The 21,826-nt window shown below is 45.0% G+C and overlaps 1 protein-coding gene and 1 pseudogene across 1 annotated transcript; both read right to left on the bottom strand.

Annotated features, from left to right (window-relative positions):
• Positions 1-1,033: 1,033 nt before the first annotated feature.
• On the bottom strand, positions 1,034-1,441 carry LOC127664012 (40S ribosomal protein S17-like; annotated as a pseudogene).
• A 5,630-nt stretch (positions 1,442-7,071) lies between these two features.
• Nme5 (NME/NM23 family member 5) lies at positions 7,072-20,765 on the bottom strand. The gene is made up of 5 exons (XM_052155834.1): positions 20,542-20,765; positions 15,919-16,124; positions 14,658-14,758; positions 12,306-12,424; positions 7,072-7,220 (listed from the first exon to the last, which is right to left on the bottom strand). Exons 1-5 carry the CDS (start codon positions 20,668-20,670, stop codon positions 7,140-7,142), a joined length of 636 nt encoding a protein of 211 aa, XP_052011794.1. The 5' UTR covers positions 20,671-20,765; the 3' UTR covers positions 7,072-7,139.
• Positions 20,766-21,826: the final 1,061 nt, after the last annotated feature.

Here is a 21,826-nt window from a genome sequence, read left to right as displayed (position 1 = left end):
CATAAAGGAAAATGGGAAAGAGTAGTTTATTAATACAGCTTTCTGTGTCTGTCTGTCTATGTCTCTATGTGTCTCTGTCTCTCTCTCTCTCTCTCTCTCTCACACACACACACACACACACACACACACACAAGAGAGAGAGAGAGAGAGAGAGAGAGAGAGAGAGAGAGAGAGAGAGAGGAATAAAACCCTTTGCCCTGGGCATAAGGGTCATAACCAGTAAGACAAGCTGTCATTTAGCAGAGGAGGCTTCCCTTCCCTTCCTTTTGTGGCACCCGAGAATGGGGCTGATGACAGCATTCAATCAGTCAGCGTGGGGCCTGCTTTACCAACTTTTTTTTGCAAAACAAAGCCTGTCACGTTCACACTCAGTTGGTCATTTCCATAGATTAACACAGGAGGCCCCTGGAAAGCAAAGCAACTAGGACAACTCTTCCTGGGAAATGATGGGTTAATCTAGGGCCAGCACGGCAGGGAGCTTTGTGAGATCTTTAGGGTCCCTGGCACCCCTCCCAGAGCCTCTCCCTCTCACCTGTGTCCTCAGGTTGACTCCGTAATTTCTAGAGTTTAGAGGACAGGGTTGGGTGAAGGCTAAGAATGTGTTTCCCCATTGTGTATGGGAAAACCTAACAAGACTCCGTGAGAGGTGTATTAATCAGGGTTCTCTGGAGAAACAGAATGGATTAACGAATGATAGAAATACTATATATATATATATATATATATATATATATATATATATATATATATATATATATATGAATTTGTTAGAGTGGCTTACAAGCTAGGGCCCAGCTAGTCCAACAGTGGCTGTCTCCCAGTAGCAAGTCTGAGAATCCAGTAGAACCAGTAGTTGTTCAGTCCACGAGGCTGGGTGTCTCTGCTGGTCTTCAGTGTAGGTCAGAATCCCAAATAAGAAGGCTTTGATTAACGGGAGTAAATGCAGAGCAAGAACAGACAAAAAGCAAAATTTCCTTCTTTGGTGTTCTTTTTGTTGTTGTTTTCAGGTTTATTGAAAATATGGCATAACAGATTAAACAGTTCCATGTGATGTTTTGAAATTCATCCCAACCATAGGCTGAGTGACCTGAAGGTTAGAGAGACTGCCAAAGTCCAGAAGTTTCAGCATTTCTTAGTGTCAGGATCTACCTCAGTGATCTCCTGATCTAGGGCTGAGACCTCAGGAACATAATTATCTCTCCTCTCTCTCTTTTCTTCCTGCAACTTGATAGAGACACCTCTCACAGGACCTCTGTGAATCCACTTCATCAGCTGAGTGACATAGCTGAAGTTCCTTGTTCTGAAGTCTTGCACTGGGGAAAATGGTGATCTCCTTGCACATTCGCTTGTTGGTGTGGAAGTCATTACCCAGGTGCATGTAGTACTTCTTGATGATGACCCGAGTCGCCTTCTTCAGTGTCTTGGCTCGAACATGGCCCATGTTGGTGGGTCTCGTGTCTTTGGTGTTCTTTATATAGAGGCCGCCTCTAAAAAGTGTGGCCCAGATTTAAGGTGGCTCCTCTCACCTCAAAAGATCCAGATTCAAGGTGGGTCTTCCTTCTTCAAATGATTTAATTAAGAGAAATCCCTCATAGGCGTACCCAGCCACTGTAGTCAAGTTGACAACCAAAAATAGCCGTCACCGGAAATGGAAAAAAATGCTAAATATCTTCTTAAAAGAGTATCTGTTCACTTGTACATATGGGCAAAATGGACTCCATACGGTAGAGATACAGAAGCATCTGTAGACAAAGTTCTCAAGAATTCTCTAAGGGAGTCCATGGAGCTACTTTAGGGAAATCCTTTCAACCTTAAAAGATGACAAGGAACCACATGAGGAGAGACAGTATCCCCTAGTGTCATTTGGTGTCACTGAGGTTCAGTGGAGGTTCGGACAGGACTACTAGTCTACCTTAAAGGGATTAAGAGTATGAGTTTAGTGTTGATGCTGAACAGGAATGGGAGTGTAGGGCAGGCAGAAATGTTATCTCATTAGAACTGAGACTGGAGCAATCAGAACAGAATTTTTTTTTTTTTAATTTTTCTTCCAGACCCAGTGTTCCGGGGGAGAAGTTCAGCCATACCAGTGTGTTTCAGATGTCTCCAGGTTACACAACAGGTTGAAGGTTGGAGTTATTGATAATATTCATGTGGTCTCTTACAGAAGCTCATAACAGGCAGTGGAGTTATCAATATGCAGTTGAAACTCAGGGGAGGGCCCTCTGTATCATCTGGTGTCAGCTCATGGTACAACTTTACCGCCATGCTAGAATCCAGAGAAAGCTAGGGGAAAGCAGAGAGGTGAGGCCTGGCCCCACGAAATGAGTCCAGTAGCACCCATCCATTGGTTTGTCTCTTAAGGGTGTTTATATAAAACCATGGGTTTAGTAAAACTTGTTTGTTTTCCTACAGGTGCTAGGGATGGAAATAGGAACAATTTAAAATTTTAAGTTATAAAATTTAAAATTTAAGTTGCTTTTAGCAAGTTGTTCCTGTGCAGCTAATCCCTTATTCTACCATTTTTTATGTATTTAGGGTTTTTTTTTTGAGAAATAAATGAGCTCATTTAATTGTTTTGTAATGTTATTTATAAATATGTGTACATATTTATGTATATACACATGAACAAATATACATATGTATGTATGTATGTATATGGAATGACATGAGACACATTAATTCCCCAAAGTTGGCAAACAGAGACAAAAGTCTCATACACATAAGGGGGACTGTTGTCTGTCTTGTTTTGGGACCCTTGTGACAAAGAAATTAAACAGCCTAAACAAATCACTTATTTGAACAAAGATGAAGCCAGATAAAGTATCAACACAAACATGAACAAATTTCAAAGGAATTTATGTGAGCTATGTCATCTGCCAAAGAAAATTATGATTTTTCATAAGAAGTTAAGAGTTAAGGCCGTGGGCCTTAACTCTTCTTGGCATGAGGTCTTCACTGTAGCCCGAGCTTCTCTTTCGTGGCTTCACACAGGGCCATGATGGGTGTTCCAGGGATCCAAAGCCACTTCATCCAATGAACCATCCCACTAGGCCTAGTGTTTGGTTTTGTTTTGTTTTGTTTTCTTTTTTTTTTTTTTTTTGGTTTTGTTTTCATTTCATAATTTTATGTACATGGGTGTTTTGCTTGCATATATGTCTGTGCACCAAATAGGTGCCTGACCCCCAAGGAGCCCAGCCAGAAGGCGGTATTGGATCCCGCGGGACTAGAGTTATAGACATTAGTCTCCATGTTGTAAGGGTGCTGAGAATCAAACCTGGGTCCTCTGCAAGAGCAGCCAGTGCTTTTAACTGCTGACCCAGTTTTTCACCCTTTAATCTGGATTCTGAACATAGGCAGGGACCACTGGTGCTGGCTAGTTTTATGTTAACTTGACACAAACTAGAGTTATCTGAAAGAAGGGAACTTCAATTGAAATGCCTCCATGAGTTCCAGCTGTAAGGCATTTTCTCAACTAGTGATTAAGGGGGGGGGGAGGGGCGGGCTAGCCCATTGTGTGTGGTGCCATCCCTGGGCTGGCACCACCCACAATGGTGGTTCTAAATTGAATCAGTTCTGGGGTTCTAAGTGAAATCAGGCTAGCTGGGTGTGTGGTAGTATACTCCCAGAACTTGAGAGGCAGAGGCAAGTGGATCTTTGTGAGTTCAAGGCCAGAGTAGTCTACAGAGTGAGTTCCAGGACAGCCAGGGTTACATAGTAAGACCCTGTCTCAAAACAACAACCAAAGGGGGTTGGGGGGAGGAAAAAGGAAGAAAGAAAAAAAAGATGGAAAGAGCCAGGCGGTGGTGGCTCATGCCTTTAATCCCAGCACTTGGGAGGCAGAGGGAGGCGGATTTCTGAGTTCGAGGCCAGCCTGGATAGCCAGGGCTACACAGAGAAACCCTGTCTCGAAAAAACAAAAACAAAAAGTGAAAAGGCTGGTAATGGTCAGAGGGTGAGGGTGCCTGCTATCAAGACTGGAGACTTGAGGGTCCCCAGAGTCCACATGATAAAAGGAGAGAACTAATTCTCCATAGCCTGCTGATTTCTATAGCACTGTGACATTTGCACACCACCCACACTAAATAAAGAAAATGTTAAAGGGGAAGAAAAGACTGTAGCTGGGCATGGTGGCTCAGGCCCACAGTCCAGCATTCAAGACGCAAAGGCCAGGATGCTGTCTGAACAGTCAACATGCCAAGGCTTGGCTCCATCAAAAGACCCAGATCAAATGGGTAGGTGCCCAGGGCTTAGAGCAATCAAAGCACCAATCTGTAAGAGGAGGCAGGGTTCCTCCATCCATTTTAGAAAGATGGACAAAACTGTGAGTTCACTGATGGCCTGATGACCTTAATACAATGACCTGACTTCATTTAGGACATATTCTGTGTTCTCTCAAGTACAGTTTTTTTCTTTTTTAGCCATCCTTGAAAGGCTTGAAAGAACAAATCACGGTTTGCTCTTTGTATATTGAGCCCTGTAAAAGTGAAAACAGGTCAGGCTAAAATAAACTGGAATCTGGGATCCTAATAGCCACCACACTGTAACTGGGCTGAGGAACCCTGGAACCCTGACGTTTCAGAATCTAGGACATCTGGCCTAGAGTGTGTCCAGTCTGTGGATGAGGGAGGGGTGTGGCTGACACAGAGGCCTGCACCACGGAGAAGGAGATCATTTCCAAAGCTTCTGCCTCCATACAGACTGCTTCAGGCTGCTCCTGGTCTAACCACCTTATGGCACCTAGAGACACTAACCAAATAGACAGGTTAAAGACCCCTTGAAACAGTCTTAACATTGGCAAGGGTCAGAACACTAAAGTCCAGAGAGGTTGCCATTCCGGCCCCATCATAAAGGCTCCCAGAAGGACCAGGATTTTACAATCTTTATTCAGACAAGATTTATTAACTAGCCTTCTCCATAGGGGACATGCTTACTATTTTTTCTTTTTAAAATGGGGGGGGGGGGGCGGATTGACTGCAAGTGCCTTTACCCGCTGAGCCATCTTGTCAGCCCCATTGACACCTACGTCACCTAGATGTCACAATGTCACCTAGATGTCACAATGCGTATTCATATAAGCTGGCTTAGCCTAGCCGGCTGCATTCCACGATTATGCTGAGAAATAATGAGCTCCTAGCAAAGCACTCGAGAACACTAAGAAATGTTTGTGATGCTGCCTCAGAGTGGGAAAGTGAGCCTTGACAGCGATCGATCAATCGATCTATTGGCAGAGGACTCAGAAATTAGCTCAGGGTGACCGCCATTGCTCAGTTATACTTTTGAGGCGTTCTCCCGCTTCCTGTCATCCTCCCAGTCCGCTGTCACGATGCTGCTCCAGATCCTTTCTCCTGCTGTCCTCTTCTCGCCTGCAAGGCCTCGGGAGTTGATGATACTCCGGCTCCCCGAGCACAGTCGGTTTGCGAAAGCAGAGAGGAAATGGGAACTCGGAGCCTTGGGGAAGCCAGACCTTGAAGCAGCTCCCCCCACCCCCCAGCCCTGAAATGCTGATGAGGCAAGTCTGGGAGAAATGGCGGTTTGTATGATTCCAATGCTGAGGTTATTGGTGGGATTAGCCTCTGTCTGCTAACTGCCCCCTCCCTTCCTCCCTCCTCCTCCCTACCTCCCCCCTTCCCCCTCCTCTTTCTCCCTCCTCCTCCCCTCCCCCTCACTACCTCCCCCTCTCCCCCTCACCTTCCCCCTCCTCACTTCCCCCTCCCCCTCCCCGTGCCTCTCCTCCTCCTCCCCTGGGAGTGGCTGGCCGTGGCAGGGGGTGAGCTATAAAAAGTTTGGTTTGGGAACAAAAGGCATCAATCACTGCAGCGTCTGCAGCCTTTGATTTGGATGAGAAAGGGAAAGGCAGAACTCAGGGAGGACCAATGGGCCAGTTAACCGGCCTGAGCCTGCCTGAGCAGAGGTTTTCTGCAGGCTTGTCCTGGGTGAAGCCTGATGTGTCCCAGTCTGCATCGGAAACTGCTAGAAACGAGTGGACTCTACTCTAGAAGCCAGCTTTTCCGTAGGCCTGGAAGTCCCTGATCTCAGATTTTTCAAAGACACTGTATAGTCTCAATCAGGCACAGAGTAAACGCCGCTGTTGCTAATGGCGAGGGAGTCAACAGGAGAAAGTCCCAAGAGCCACAGAGGTGACAGAAACAGCAGCTGAGTGCTGGGCCATGTCACAGTTCAATCTGATAGTTCCTACAAGGAGCTGACTGAGAAAGAGCAGGGTCAGTATTTTGGGGTACAGACTTCTCAAAATATATTTGATAATTTCAGTTCAAGCTGGTCCATGGTGCAATCCAGGCTGTGGTAGGAGGATCGTCAGTTCAAGGCTGCTCTGGACAACTTAGCTAGACCCGGTCAAGAGTAAAGAACTAGGGTCTAGCTCGTGGGGAGAACAAGCTTTAGGTACCGTTGGGTACCATGAGCAGAACTGCATAATAAAACTAATAACAGCCGGGCGGTGGTGGCGCACGCCTGTGATCCCAGCACTTGGGAGGCAGAGGCAGGCGGATTTCTGAGTTCGAGGCCAGCCTGGTCTACAGAGTGAGTTCCAGGACAGCCAGGGCTACACAGAGAAACCCTGTCTCAAAAAAACCAAATCCAAAAAACCAAACCAAAACAAAACAAAACTAATAATAATAACATGAAGAAGAAGAAAAGGACATTTCACTATGTAGACCAGGCTGGCCTCGAGCTCACAGAAGTCTACCTCTGTCCCTGGGTATTGGGTTAACGTCCTATCTTAGTGGCCATGGAGACACACGCCATTCCTCCCCGCACTCCGGATGCAGAGTCAGGCAGATCTCTGAGTCTGAGGCCAACCTGGTCTATAGAGTGAGTTCCAGGACAGCCAGGGTTACACAGAGAAACCCTGTCTCAAAAAACAAAAATTAATTAATTAATGGCTTAGTAGCAAATAATGTATATCCTCTTGCAGAAGACCCAGGTGTGGCTCCCAAAACTCCTGTCAGGTGATTTACAACTTCCTGTAACTCCAGCTCCATGGGACCCGTGCCTCTGGCTCCTCAGAGTCCTGCACTCACAGGCAAACATATTCCCACACAGAGACACATATATGTTTTTAATGTGAAGAACGCAGCTTCTTACAATAAGATAACTTGGCACTCGTTCTGTGGAGTAGACTAAGACTCTTCTGTCACTGGGAAATGACAAAGTTTAGGTTTGTTGGGATTATTTTTCAACAGCCAATCAGCAAGCCAGATCTATGGAAAAAGAAAAACTAAAGTTAATAAATATTTAAATATTTCCTTTGATGTATAATGAACCTATCAACTGAAAAATTAAAGATCTTTAAAAATAATTATTTTTTGAGACAGGGTCTCACAGCTGAGGCTATCTGGAACTTACTATGTAGACCAGGCTGGCCTTGAACTCCTAGAGATCTAGCTGGCTCTGCTCCCTGGGTGCTGAGGGTAAAGATGCACTCAGGGGTGGGTGGGGTGGAGCTGTTGCCGGTCAGCTAAGTCTGCTCTGCATACCTGATGGAGCAGGTGCTTGGTTACATCTCTGTTTTCTGTCTGACCCGCTGTCTGAGTTGTGTTGCATCTAAGGGGACCCCATAAAAAGTCCAGCTTAGATGTTGAACTAAAGCAGGAGGAGACAGGAAGAGGGCCAGGGACAGAGGCTGTCACTAGAACTGTAGCAGCAATCACACACACACACACACACACACAAACCCTTAAGCCTTTTAAGGTTTGTGGCCAACCTGGATAGTGTTTTTTTTTGTTGTTGCTGCTGCTTTTTTTTTTTTTTTGTAGATTTATTTATTTCTATTATGTGAGTACACTGTAGCTGTCTTCAGACACGCCAGAGGAGGGTGTCAGATCTCATTACAGATGGTTGTGAGCCACCATCTTGAAAAAAAAAAAAGGAAGCCAAATAATAAAAATAAAGGTACACACATACAAAATAAAATAATATAACCAAACATTAAAGAATAATTTAATAATAATAATAAATGATAATAGTTTTATTCTTAAATGTAACTAAAACATTTAAGAATAAAAAAGGGGGGCTGGAGAGATGGCTCAGGAGTTAAGAGCACTGAGTTAAGGTCCTGAGTTCAAATCCCAGCAACCACAAGGTGGCTCACAACCATCTGTAAGGAGATCTGATGCCCCCTTCTGGTGTGTCTGAAGACAGCTACAGTGTACTTACATATAATAATAAATAAATCTTTAAAAAAAAAAAAGAAAGCACCTGGGAATTGGCTAGTCGATAGAATGTTTGCCTATTAAATACAAAACCTTGGGTTTGATCCCAGCACCTGATAAACATCTGTAATCCCAGCATTTGGGAGGTAGAAGCAGGAAGATCTGAGTTTAAAGTCATCCTTGGCTACACAGCTAGTCTAGGCCAGCTCAGGATGCAGGGAGTCCTGTCTCACAAAAACAAACAAACAAATAATATTAGTACTAAGTGGAGGTCCCGAGACACGCTCAGCAAGTAAAGTTGCGTGTGGTTGCCTGAAGATCTTTGTAAGATACTGAGGACTCCCTCGGCTGACGGAGGGGGACCTCTCCAACCTCCATATGTGTGCTGTGGTACACACGATGGATGATAAATAAATAAATAAATAAATGTATTTGTTATAAAAAAAATTGAAGGCTAGAGACAGGGCTCAGGAGGCCTTCTTTCAGAGGTCCTGAGTGCAATTCCCAGAAACCAGAAAAACAAAATCAAAAAAGAAAGAAGGAAAATGTAATGGAGTGTGAGGGGCTCCCAGGGCTCACCCTCTCAGGATTCCCAGGAAGCTGATGGCTGATGGAGAGGGAGGGACACTGTCTTCAGTGATGCAGTGGGTGAGGTACCCTGGCTCATTTAAACAAACCCTAACAAAACCCAGTCAGTCAAAAGAAACAGAGAAGCTAACTAGAAAGAGGAAAGGAGTGGGCAGGAGGGGGTCAGAGGAACAATAGCAGCGGTGTGTGTGTGTGTGTGTGTGTCTGGGTGTGTGTGTCTGTGTCTGTGTGTGTGTGCGCCCAATTGTGATCAATACATTACCTACTATAGGCCAACCAGGACTAGACAGAGAGCCCGTCTCAAAACCAATATTCAAGACCAGCCTGGTCTGTATACCAAGTTCTAGGGCAGCCAGTGCTCCACAGTGAGACCCTGCCCTCCCCCCACCACACAAACGAACAACCCCCCAATAAATAATAAAACAAATCACCCCATATTATGTACATGTATGAAAATGTCATGAGAAAACTCATTATTATGTATAGTTACCATAGGCTAATAAAAAGAATAAGAAAAGGAGGGCTGGAGAGATGGCTCAGCGGTTAAGAGCACTGACTGCTCTTCCCAAGGTCCTGAGTTCAAATCCCAGCAACCACATGGTGGCTCACAACCATCCGTAATGAGATCCAATGCCCTCTTCTGGGGTGTCTGAAGACAGCTACAGTGTATTTACAATAAATAAATAAATAAATAAATCTTAAAAAAAAAAAAAGAATAAGAAAAGGTAATCCAGCACTAGGACATGAAAGAGGTCTAGAGGCAAGAGAATAACCTCAAGTTTGAGGTCAGCCTGAGCTACATAGCAAAGTCCAAGGCCAGCCTAGACTACATAACAAGATCATGCCTAAAAAGAAAAGGAAAGGCAGGCCAGCAAGGCACAGGAAGCTAAGACCCAGGCCTGGGGCTGGGAAGGTGGCTCAGCAGTTTGGAGCGTGTCCAGCTCTTCCAGAGAACCTGAGTTTGGCTCCCAGTGCCCACGTCGGGCAGATTATAGCTCCAGGGCATCTCACAGCATCTGGCCTCCAACAGCACAGGCCCTCTACATTGTAAAAGGCAAAGAAAAAAACATCAATTTTTTTTTTTCCATAAAAGGTTCAAGACAAGGCAGGGCAGTGGTAGTGCACGCCTAACTTTAAGCCCAGCACTTGGGAGGCAGAGGCAGAAGCAGGCAGATTTCTGAGTTCGAGGCCAGCCTGGTCTACAGAGTGAGTTCCAGAACAGCCAGGGCTACACAGAGAAACTCTGTCTCTAAAAACAAAAAAAGAAAAAAAAGAAAAAAAAAGAAAAAAAAAAGAAAAAGAAAAAAAGAAAAGGTTCAAGACAGCCTGGGCTACAGAATGAGACCTTGCCTCAAAATTAAACAAATAAAGTGTGTCTGGAGAGATGGCTCTGCTGCTAAGAGCACGTGTTGGTTTTGCATAGGACCTGGGTTCTTCCCAGCACCCACATGTCTGCTCACAGCTACCGAGGACTTCTGTTCCAGGAGCCCAACGTCCTCTTCTGACTTTTCCAGCCACCAGGAAAGCATACAGTACGCAGAAGTATATGCTGGCAAAACACTCATCCACATAAAAACAAATGCATGAATTCAAAGCTATATACTAAATAAATAAACAATCAAAATCAAAACAGAAAAACCTGAAACTCTATCCCCTACAGCCTGTAAAACTGTCAGTACAGATCTAAATTACAAAGGAAGAAGTAAAACTGCCTTTGCTGCTGATGGCAATGACTCCACACAGGAACAAACCTGATCCAGAGATCAGTCATGGGTCTTCCTGCCTGTCACCCCAGCACTGGGAGACTAGTGGAGGGGGGGCTAGAGCCAGCCTGCCTTACAAAGGACTCCCCCCACCAATTTCTATCTCTGTCTCTCTCTTATTCGTGCACACCTGCTCTCTCTCTCTCTCTCTCTCTCTCTCTCTCTCTCTCTCTCTCACACACACACACACACACACGTTGAACTTGAACCTGGATACTGAGTTCCTAGGGAAGGTTCACAAACTCCGGGCAGGATGCCCCCAGCATCGTGAACATGCAGATCAGCCACGGTCACATCTACTGGGGTAACTGATGATGAGCAGTAAAACAACAGAAACGAACAAGCGATGGCCACGCAAGGAGAAGCTGGAGCCCTCGTCTCTTGCAAATGGGAAGGTAAAATGAACAGCCACGTGGAAAACACTGGGTGGCTCCTGGCAGCTGAACAATACGGAGTAACAATAACGGAGCCCAATAACTGCGTTCCTGTACATTGACACAACTGAAAACTGGGACTCACATGATCGTGGTCCACAAATGACACTGCAACACTGCACACACTAGTCAAGAGACAGGAGCAGTTATACTTGTGACTACACAAAATGGGCTGTATGCACGTACGGGGACGCTCTTCACCTCCTGGAAGGGGTGGGACCGTGGCACATGTTTGTCGCTGCCGCCTGGCTAATAAAGCACTTTGTGAAATAAGTCAGACACAACTTTTTTCCATGTTGGAAACTTGTCTTAGGGTTTCATTGCTGTGAAGAGACAACATGACCAAGGCAACTCTTATAAAAACTAAGGCGCGTCAATTGTCCCAGTCGTCCCTTCTATTCTTAACTCTAAAGCCAGAGCCAAGTGTCCGCTGCTTGCTGGGGCTAGCCTCTTTGTTCTGTTACATCTTTGCCTGTTTCTGTTTTCAACGTTTTCCTTCGCCTCCCTAAGCTTGCTTGTCCTGGCTCTATAGACTGACTCAGGGATCTGCATGTTTCTGTGTCCTGAGTACTGGATGCTGTACCACCACCAGACCTCAAAGCCCCAACTCCACAGTGACACACTTCCTCTAACAAGGCCACGCCTCCTCCATCTAAAAGTGCCACTTCCCGTGGGTTAAGCATATTTAAGCCACCACGAAGTGAACCCACTGCTTTGGGGTCAGAGGACAACTTTTAGGAGCTGATTCTCTACTTATATTCTGCGGAATCCCAGGATGGAACTTAGGTCAAGATGTTTACATAGTAAGTGCTTTGCCTATCTCTCCAACCCCTCTCCAGGCCCCATCACACACCACTGGTGGGGATGGGGTGGTGGTAGTTGTACTGGGTTTCGCTATATAGCCTTGACTGGCCTGAATTCACTACGTGGACCAGCCAAACTGAATTCACAGAGATCTGCCTGAGTCTACCTTACAAGTACTGGGATTAAAGGCAGTGACCACAGTGACTGGCCCACCTTTTTAAATTTTTGAGACAGTGTCTCACTAAATTGTCCTGCTTGGTTACCATGGAGTCAGCATATAATCTAAGCAAGCCTCAGAACTTGTGAGTCTTCAGACTGGAAGAATAAATATTAGTTAGGCATGGTTGTATCTTTAATCCCAGCCCTCAGAGGCAGAGACAAGTAGATCTTTGTGAGCTTGAGGCCAGGCTGGTTTACACAGTAAGTCCTGGGACAGCCAGGACTACAAAGTGAGACCCTGTCTCAGAAACAAACAAATTTACAGTTTTAAATATGAAAACCACAAACAGTAAGTATTCTCTAGTAAGAATAGAAAGGTATCTTACGTAAGGGTCTGCTGGCTTTTGCTTACAAAGCTCCGTGAGTCCTTGAAGTAGTGTTGGTGCTACGTACAAATTTAAATAGTCCTTAGCAGCCTGCCCAATTGGAATGGGTTCAATGATCACTGCAAACACAAACAAGTGATTAGGCATTACGCAGCTGTTAAAGGGAATGCCTTCAAGAGGTTTTAACTGTCATGAGACACTCAAGAGCTTTAAATTTGAGCTCTACATCTTTACATTTATTATTCAAGTATTATAATTGATATTATTACTGTCTATCTGATATGGCCTCACAGCAGTCCAGGTTGGCGTGGGACTTACTAGGCTGGCAGCAAACTCACAGTGATCTTCCTGACTGGAACCTGAATGCTGTGATAACAGCTGTATGCCCACATAACAGCTGCATGGCTACACTTTACCTGTTTACTAAGGTACTATTTACATACAGTGCTTGTGGAATTTTGTGATTATACAGAGAAATAAATATAATTTAAAATTTAAAAAAATTAACAATGACAGCCACACACAAAAGAAGAAAAGGAATCCAAACCAACGCCGGCAGCCACTCAGGAGGCTGGCACAGATGAATCGAAGCAGCCTTACCTGTGGATAGCATCTTGAGACCTTGCCTTAAAACAGAGGACTGGAAAACCAGGCTGCAGTAGGTGCCTGAAATCTCAGCGCTTAGAAGGTAGAGGCAGGAAGATCAGTGTTCAAGACCAGCCAAGACATACAGTCTCAAACTAAAACAAAAACAAAAAAGGAGGGGAGGGTGCTCAATGACTAAGATCAATTTTTCTTCCAGAGGACCCAAATCCAGATCTCAGCACCCATATAAGGTGGTTCACAACTGTCAGGAACTCCAACTCCAGGGACCCAGTGCCTTCTGGGCTCCGAGGCCATCTGCTCACACATTCACATTCACATACACGTAAACAAGAATAAGATCATCTTAAAAGTCAATAGGTAAACGAAGGAGGCCTAGCAGCTCCCTGGCAATGGGTTGCCTGGCACAGAGCCCTAGGTCCACTGCCCAGTGCGTAAAGACAACGTACTGTTTCTCAGTGTGCCCACTTTTTAAAGGCTCACCGGGCTCATGACTTCAAATAGGAGGATATCAGAAAGGATGTGGAATTATCATTTTCACACTGGATCAAGCCTTTTTGGCTTGTTTTGTTTGGAAAAAGACAAGTTTACTGAGTGCAGAACAAAGGGGCAGTCGTGGGGCAGAGACAGAGCACCGCCTGTGCCTGTGTGTATTACAGTTAGCTCTTTTTTTTTTTTTTTTGGATTTGGTTTTTTCAAGACAGGGTTTCTCTGTGTAGCCCTGGCTGTCCTGGAACTCACTCTGTAGACCAGGCTGGCCTTGAACTCAGAAATCTGCCTGCCTCTGCCTCCCAAGTGCTGGGATTACAGGCGTGCACCACCACCACCACCACCACCACCGTCCCAATCAGTCCTTTTATCCTCCAGGTACCAACATATTTCTGAAGCTTCATGGGTGATTAGGAAGAATTACAACAGAACAGGAGAAAAACAATCCTAAATATATCTAGTTCAGGAGAAGGAAAGAAGCAAAGGAACTCGTTCTCCAGAGCTCCCTAGGGACACAGCGTGCTTTCTGTAAGTCATGTTCACTTTTCCACGTTTGGCTTCAAGACTTGTTTTGCTTTGTTTTCTGTTTGTTTCTGCCTTAAAGCATGACTTATTTCATGTGTGTGAATGTTTTTCCTGCATATATGTACGTGCTCCAGCTGTGTGCTTAGTGCCCAGGGCGGTCAGAGGCTGGAGTCCCCGGAGTTCTGAACCGTGGTGGGCTGCCCGTGGGTGCTGGGAACTGAGCTCTGGTCCTTTGCAAGAGCAGCGGGTGCTGTTAGCCGCTGAGCCTTCTCTCCAACTCTTGTTTTGGCTTTTGTATTATTGAGACAGGTCTCTCTCCATAGCCATGGCTGGCCTGGAACTAACAGCGATCTCCCCACCTGCCTCTCAGGCTCTAAGTGTTCTTTGCTTGCTGTGAGCTGAGGTCTGGAGATGACCAGAGGGTTAACGCTTGAACTTCTGATCCTCCTGCCCTCACTCAGTAGGGTTAACATTAGGATTACCAGGCCCCATTTTGTTTGGTGCTGGGATTCAAACGCAGGACTTCCCAGGAGCTCAGCAAACTCCCTACACACGGAGCTATATCTCAGGCCCCTCTAGCTTCAAGTTCTAAGGACTCTGAAAATACTAAATACTAAAGCGTGTTTGGAGGAAAATGCTATCTTGCTTCCCAGCCGTGTTTTCAAGATACAAATCAAACTTTTAAGAGGTGAACAATTGGAGGCGCAGTGGAGAAAGCAGGCACGGCAGACTCACCTTCTGGAAACATGAACCTAATCTCTCTTTCTGAGGCAGCGAAGTCATTGCTCCCATGAAGCGCGTTTCTTAGCTCATCAGTCCCGTAGATCGCCCTCAAGCTAGAGAGAATTAAAGATGGTGTCCTTCCTTCCTGTATATCAGAGAGCTTGGCGGAGGGAGGAGGCACATGAGGTCAGAGGACCACTCTGGGGGTGATGTTTTCCCTTCCAGGTCATGGGTTCTGAGTTCAAATCCAGAACCTTCTGCTTGGTAGCAATCACTTTACCCACTGAGCCTTCCACAGAGCCATCCTCCCAGCCTTTTTCCACTTTTTTTTTTTTTAAAGACAAGTCATCACTAATTTAATCTTAAGCTTTCAATCTACTTAGATGAGGGTCAAATACATGTCTGTATGTCAGTAGCATCCTCTATGAAAACAGGCATTCCTCTAGGGGGAGAAAATATTTTGTGAGAAGTGAAAAGAAAATATATAAATTCAAAACTGCAATAGCTATTTCATCTCTAGAAACTAGTGCTCATGCTGAAAACACAACAGTCAATAAATAAAATGTAACTTGACAAATCCTACTTCATAGCCATGTATTGCAACTCATGCCTGTAACCCAGCATGGATTTCAGAGGGTTGGGGGGGGGGGAAGTTGGTGGGGTGGCTGAAGTAGGAGGATCCTCACAAATTCAGAGCTAGCCTGGGCTACACAGTGAATTACAGGCCAGCTTAGGCTACAGGGCAAGACCTAGTCTCAAAAAAATATTAAAGCAAATAAACAAAAGCAGGGTGGTAGTAATGTACACCTCTAATCCCAACACTCAGAGGCTGACGCAGAGGGATCTCTGTGAGTTTGAGGTTAGCCTGGTCTACAGAACAAGCACCAGGACAACACAGGGCTACACAGAGAAACCCTGTCTCAAAAACAACAACAAAAATCAATTAATCAGTAACTCCTACTTTAGAGTCAGTTTAATGTAAGGCTAACCAGTCATCAGTGAGATGTTCTCTGACACCTTCTGTAGCATTGGGTATTAAGATAGACATGAAATGCTGAGAATGTCAAATTCACTGCGCTATACCAGAGAAAAGTTCACTTAGGAAACTTCCACATCCGGGAAACCTGCATGCAACACTGTTATTAAGAGAGCAGGCTCAGGCCTCTTTGTTGTTTCACACACACACACACACACACACACACACACACACACACACACACACACACACTTTAAGGCAGGCTTCAATTCTCAAACCACTTTCAAAGGAAATTACCTGTCCGGGTGTGTCTCCTTGGCTACTAAACTATTACTTGGTCCCAAGAGTTCTTTCCAGTAAGAGATGGCGTTATGTCTAGCTAATATCATAGCGACAAGAGGTCCAGAGCTCATATAAGCTGTTAAGTTTGGGAAAAACATTTTCCCATACTGTTCCACATAAAAGTTACTGCAGTGCTCAGGGCTCAGGTGTAGTTTCCGTCTCTGTAAACAAAACACAGCATGTAAAGCGACACCTCAACAAAAGCTCGTTAAGTCTTTAATAACTCGCCAGGCATGGCGGCACATGCCTGCAATTATCTTTGCGTTATTATACAGAAAGTAAATGGTAATTAAATACGTTCAGAGGAAGTATTTATCTCACTTAAAGAAAATGATCCCTGGGCTGCTGCCAGGGCTAGGGTTCTAAGTTCAATCCCTAGAATTAACATGTGGGGAAGAAAGAATGGATTCCCTCGAGTTTTTAGACCACAATGCATCCACTGTGCATGGGCATACGCATACAAACACACATAAGTAAATAAGTAAATATAAAAACCTTTGTTGCTGATTTTGTTTTTTGGAAGAGGATTACTCTGTGTAACCCTGACTTCTCTGCAGACCAGGCTGGCCTCAGACTCACAAAGATCCAACGGCCTCTGTCTCCCGAGGGCTGGGACTAAAGGTGTGTGCCACCAGCACCTGGCTAAAAAGAATTTTTTAGAGTGTTTGCTGAACAATCCTGAGGACAAGAGTTTGAATCCTGGCACTTACATGACAAGTGGGCATCCACCAGACACCAGTAACTCCATCTACAGGGAATCTGATGCCGATGCCATATCCTTCTCCTGACACCCATGCACACGTCTCTGTCGCTCTCCCTCTCTTACACACACACACACACACACACACACACACACCCTGCAATCCAGGCTAGCCACATAGTGAGTGCCAGGTTGGCTAGGGCTACAGAGTGAGATCCTGTCTCTGGAACAATATACACTAGTTTACCTCCCAACGTGGTACTATAGGGTCTAGAGATTCCTCAGACCACACAAAGGAATATTCTGATAAACTAGAAGTCTAGTTCTCACATGCATCCTTGCATGCGGGAGTCCACCGCTTCACCGTGGCCAGTATACAAGCTCCTTGTTGTTGGTTTGTTTGTTGGTTTTGAGACAGGGTTTTATTATGTAGCCCAGGCTGACCGCCAGTGTAATCCTACTGCCTTACTCTCCCTGAACAGCGGCTGTTTGCCTGCCCAGCAGCCCTGGGCCCTTTCTTAAGGTGTGCTAGCTCCTGCAGCATAATTTTAAAAATTGAGAGTTCAACTTTAAAATCAATGCGAAATTAATGATTCTACTAGTTGCTTTAAAATGAAATCAGGTGAAAAATCCTTTGAAATTAATGTAAGAAACCTGATACCAAACATGTACATAGTTTTCAACGAAGGAACTGCTGCCACCTGCTGGACTGAGAGAGAACTTTTCAGAGCTTCCACCACAATAAAGCCAAACAAACCTTGAAAACATCCTCAATCTCAATTATATGAAATAGCTGGGAGAGTCAAACTTCTTGAGTTAAAAACTAGGACAGTGATTACTAGGGGCTGGAGGAGGTGGAGACACAACACACCTTCCTCCCTTTTTTTTTTTTTTTTTTTTTTTTTGGATTTGGTTTTTTCAAGACAGGGTTTCTCTGTGTAGCCCTGGCTGTCCTGGAACTCACTCGGTAGACCAGGCTGGCCTCCATCTCAGAAATCCGCCTGCCTCTCCTTCCTCCCTTTCTAAAAGTAAGTTCCTGGGCCAAGAGGTGGTTCAGTGGTTAAGAGCAATGGCTTCTCTTCCAGATGACCCGAGATCAACTCCCAGCATCCACATGGCAGCTCATAACTGTCTGTAACTCCAGTTCCAGGGGATCTGACACCCTCACACAGGCACAAAACCAATTCACATGAAATTAAAAAATAAATCTTAAAAAAAAATAAGTTCACCACTCCAGCTTGAGATAAGAAAATACAGATGAATAGTGTTGAGAGTCACAAAACAATCCGGGTGCATTTAATGCCGCACAGTGTACCTAAAAAATAATTTAAATGGTACAACTGATGTAATACATATTTTGTGAAAAAATTAAAGCAAAACAAAACAAAGACATCACTGTGGTCACAGCAGCTGCATAGACCAGAGCAGACCAGTCTAATGTTCACTCTGACATAAATGTCTACTATTCGTTTGTTTGCTATGTTGTTGCTGTTTTGAGTTCCTGGGATGGGCCAAAGATGCACCTCCCTTTGCCTCCTGAGTGCTTGGATTACAGGTATGTGCCACCATGCCAGGCTCTTTGGTTATAATTTATAATAAAATATACACAAGCCACTTAATTACAAAGTCAATTGTTGGTGGTGTTTTTTTTTTTAAGAGATTTACTTACTATTATATGTAAGTACACTGTAGCTGTCTTCGGACACACCAGAAGAAGGCATCAGATTTCGTTACGGGTGGTTGTGAGCCACCATATGGCTGCTGGGATTTGAACTCAGTACCTTTGGAAGAGCAGTCAGTGCTCTTAACCGCTGAGCCATCTCTCCAGCCCCAATGGTTTGTTTTTTTTAAGGATGGATTTAAGATTAGAGAGATGGCTCAGTAAACAGAGGAGTGTTGGCAGCTCAGATGTAAGGACCCGGGTTTGGATCCCCAGAAGTTTCCTCATGGCCACCATTGCAGAGTGGCTTTGTGATCCCTGTACACTACAGAGAGAGTGGTTGGAGACTTAGAGGCACCTTGGAGGCTTATGACCCAGTCAGCCTAGATTTCACAGCAGCAAACAAGACAGCGTGTTCCAAACAACAAAATAGGTAAGGACTGGGGCCTAAGGTAACTTGTACACACATGATACACACACACACACACACACCCCACCTATATAGCACCACCACGTACACACATAAACATCCCCCACACTTCCCCAAACACATAACCACACAAAATACACATATCCATTTACCCCACCCACCACCACAAGCAATCACATCCCTACACAACCACACACCACACACCACACACACACACACACACACACAGGGTGCTGGCCTCAGTTGCTCACCGCTTTGTGTCTCCCACTGACCAAGGCTAGTGAGCGTGCCAGTCCCAGCATCCTCCTGCCTGCTGCCCAGCACTGAGCTTATATACAGGTGTGGCCGTCACACCTGACTTTTGCATGGTTGCTGCAGATTCAAACTCATGTCCTTGTGCTTTCTCAGCCAACCCTGTGCCACAAACCCCTCTCCAACTCACTTTTCTTTATTTTTCATTTATTTTTTAAAGATATATCTATTTTATATATCTGAGTACACTATAGTTATATTCAGACACACCAGAAGAGGGCATCAGATCCTATTACAGGTGGTTGTGAGTCACCATGTGGTTGCTGGGAATTGAACTCAGGACCTCTGCAAGAGCAGTCAGTGCTCTTAACCACTGAGCCATCTCTCCAGCCTCCAGTTTTATTTTAAAACGCTTACAAAAATAGATAATATGATACTATATAAGACAGTCTCACTATGTAACCCTGACTGGCTGGGAACTTGCTATGGAGACCAGACTGGCCTTGAACATAACAGAAACATAATCTCTGCTTCTCCAGTGCTGGGATGAAAAGCACCACACTCAGATACACATACATTTAAGAGAATAAAAATAATGTTTTATTCACTTAGAATTGTAGTTCAAATAAGATTCAAACAAAGTATTACGAACACTAGGCTCTGCTTCAACCATTCGTCCATTTGCCTGTTCTTGGAGACACTGTCTGCTAGGGACTGTTAAGCATCTGTGAAACCCAAGATCGCTGGCAACTCAAGACCCCCCAGTCTTACCCTGTCCCTATATCCCAGGATGGCCTGGGACTCACTGTGAGGTCCAAACTAATCTCTCACTGTCTTCTAGAGGGCCTGACTTCTTTCACCTTGTTTACCAACTGCAGAACAGATATTGGTCATAAAACACTAAATGTTTGCTGCACGTGGTAGTGCGAACCTTTAATTCCAGTACTTGGGAGGAAGAGGCAGGTGGATCTCTGTGAGTTCCGGGCTAGCCTGGTCTACTGAGTGAGTTCCAAGTCAGCCAGGGCTTATACAGAGAGATCCTTTATTGAAAACAAAAACAAAACAAAACAAAAATAAACCTGCTGACATTAGGAACCAAAGTATGCACAGGAATATTGCACATAACTTAGAAGGGATAAATAGACTCTGACTTAATGATCCAGTGTTACAAACACCCAGGAGAAAGAATGTAGTTAAGCCATTGCATCTCCCCAGAGCTAACGTGGGAAGAGACAGAAAAGGCAGTTGGCTTCTTTGGTGTCTTATTCTACGTCCTTTGAAGTGTGAAAAACTTGTCTGTTACAGGTAACTTGTCTGTTTTTGAGACAGGTCTCACAGAGCCCAGGCTGAATTTGGAAGTCAGCACATAGCTGGCCTGCCTCCACCGCCTGATACAGAGATTACAGGCATGTGTGCTTACATGCCCAGGTTATATATAACCTTCACATTTAGAAATGTACACAATGTTACTAAGGATCTAAATGGTGGCTACATTTATATAGGAATAACTAGAATATGAGAGATGGCAGACGTTACCTGAATAATGGTGAATCCAGATCTCACAATAATGTCGTGTATCTCCTCTTCCTTGTCAACAACATCTGGTTTGATAAGGGCTAGGGTTTTTTCTACATATATCTGAGGCAGGGGCATTGATACCTCCATTCTGGCGTTTTCCGGTACAATTTACAAATCTCCTAACCAGTTATCCACAGCAACGACACGAGTCCCCGTCCCAAAATCAGCCTGTGGCAAAATTTGGTGCTAGATTTGATTAATTTATAAAAATAGAAACTGCTATGTTTTTCTACAAATAGTTTTGCAAGAATAAGACTTGTACAACACGCAAGGAGAGCCCCAGCCGCTTGACTGAGGCTGGAGGCTGGATGGCATCAGAGTTGCTCTCCAGGGTAGAGGAGGGCCCCTAGCCGGCTGCCCTAGCGAAGGATCTCCACCCCGGAGGGGCCACTTTGTCCAGGCTTAAGCATGACAGGAAGGCTGAGTCCCTGAGTCCCTGAGTCCTCGGGAAATCTCTAGGCAGGACGCTCCCAGGCAGTACTCACCTCAGGTGTTGTCAAAGCCCGTTGCTAAGAGACCCGAAGCTGGTTTCCTAATGGTGGCTGCAGAGGGCCAATCCCAGCCGCGTTTTAAACGGCTCTAGGTAGTTTCAATCTAGGGCAACAATTAGCCACGCACATTTTATTCTGTTTGAGTTTTATAGTGCTACACACTTTTCTATCGTTTCCCTCACCCCCACTTTTAAAAACAACTTTATTTACTGTGTAGTGTGTGCGATGTGATGTGATGTGATGTGGAGGTAAGAAAACAACTTTGTGGAGTCAAGTCCGTCAGTCCTTCCGGTCTTTCTTTGGTTTGCACAGATGGAACTCAAGTGCTCGTCTTTACCCTTTGAGCCTAAGCGCCAGCCCTTCTCTAGTTGATCGCCTTTCTCCGTGGTTCCTACCTGAAGGATGTGTGCCTTATCCACGCTCTCTAAATGAGATAAATCAGACACCCCTCTCGGTCTACTCCAGTTCCTCCCGGACATTATATGAAAGGTTACGTCAAGTTTATTTACTTTTCCTTTCCTTCCTTCCATTTCTTTTCCTTTTTTCTTTTCTTTTTCGTTTTTAGGGGTGGTGGTGGTAGTGGTGGTGCTTGGATCAAACCTAGGCAAGCAGTTTACCACTGAGCTCCACCCCCAGCGCGCTTCACCACACGATGCCCTCCCTCTAGTTCCAGCTTCTTTCATCATTTAGGCCCTTGCACGGCCTGGTGGCCTGGTGGTGGGCACCTCGAATCCCAGCACTCCACTGGAGGC

Source organism: Apodemus sylvaticus, chromosome 13 (assembly GCF_947179515.1).
Source record: "Apodemus sylvaticus chromosome 13, mApoSyl1.1, whole genome shotgun sequence".
In the NCBI taxonomy this organism is placed as follows: domain Eukaryota; kingdom Metazoa; phylum Chordata; class Mammalia; order Rodentia; family Muridae; genus Apodemus; species Apodemus sylvaticus.
This window is presented reverse-complemented; position numbering and strand designations above follow the sequence as displayed.

Bases quoted from the DNA above. Each gene is read 5' to 3' on its own strand.
- Nme5 (XM_052155834.1), bottom strand. From the start codon at position 20,670: ATGGAGGTATCAATGCCCCTGCCTCAGATATATGTAGAAAAAACCCTA. The intron at 14,759-15,918 runs GTAATTTCCTTT...AATTCTCTCTAG, and splicing joins AAGGAGACACACCCGGACAG to CTTGAGGGCGATCTACGGGA. The intron at 12,425-14,657 runs GTGAGTCTGCCG...TTGTGTTTGCAG, and splicing joins TAGGTTCATGTTTCCAGAAG to TGATCATTGAACCCATTCCA.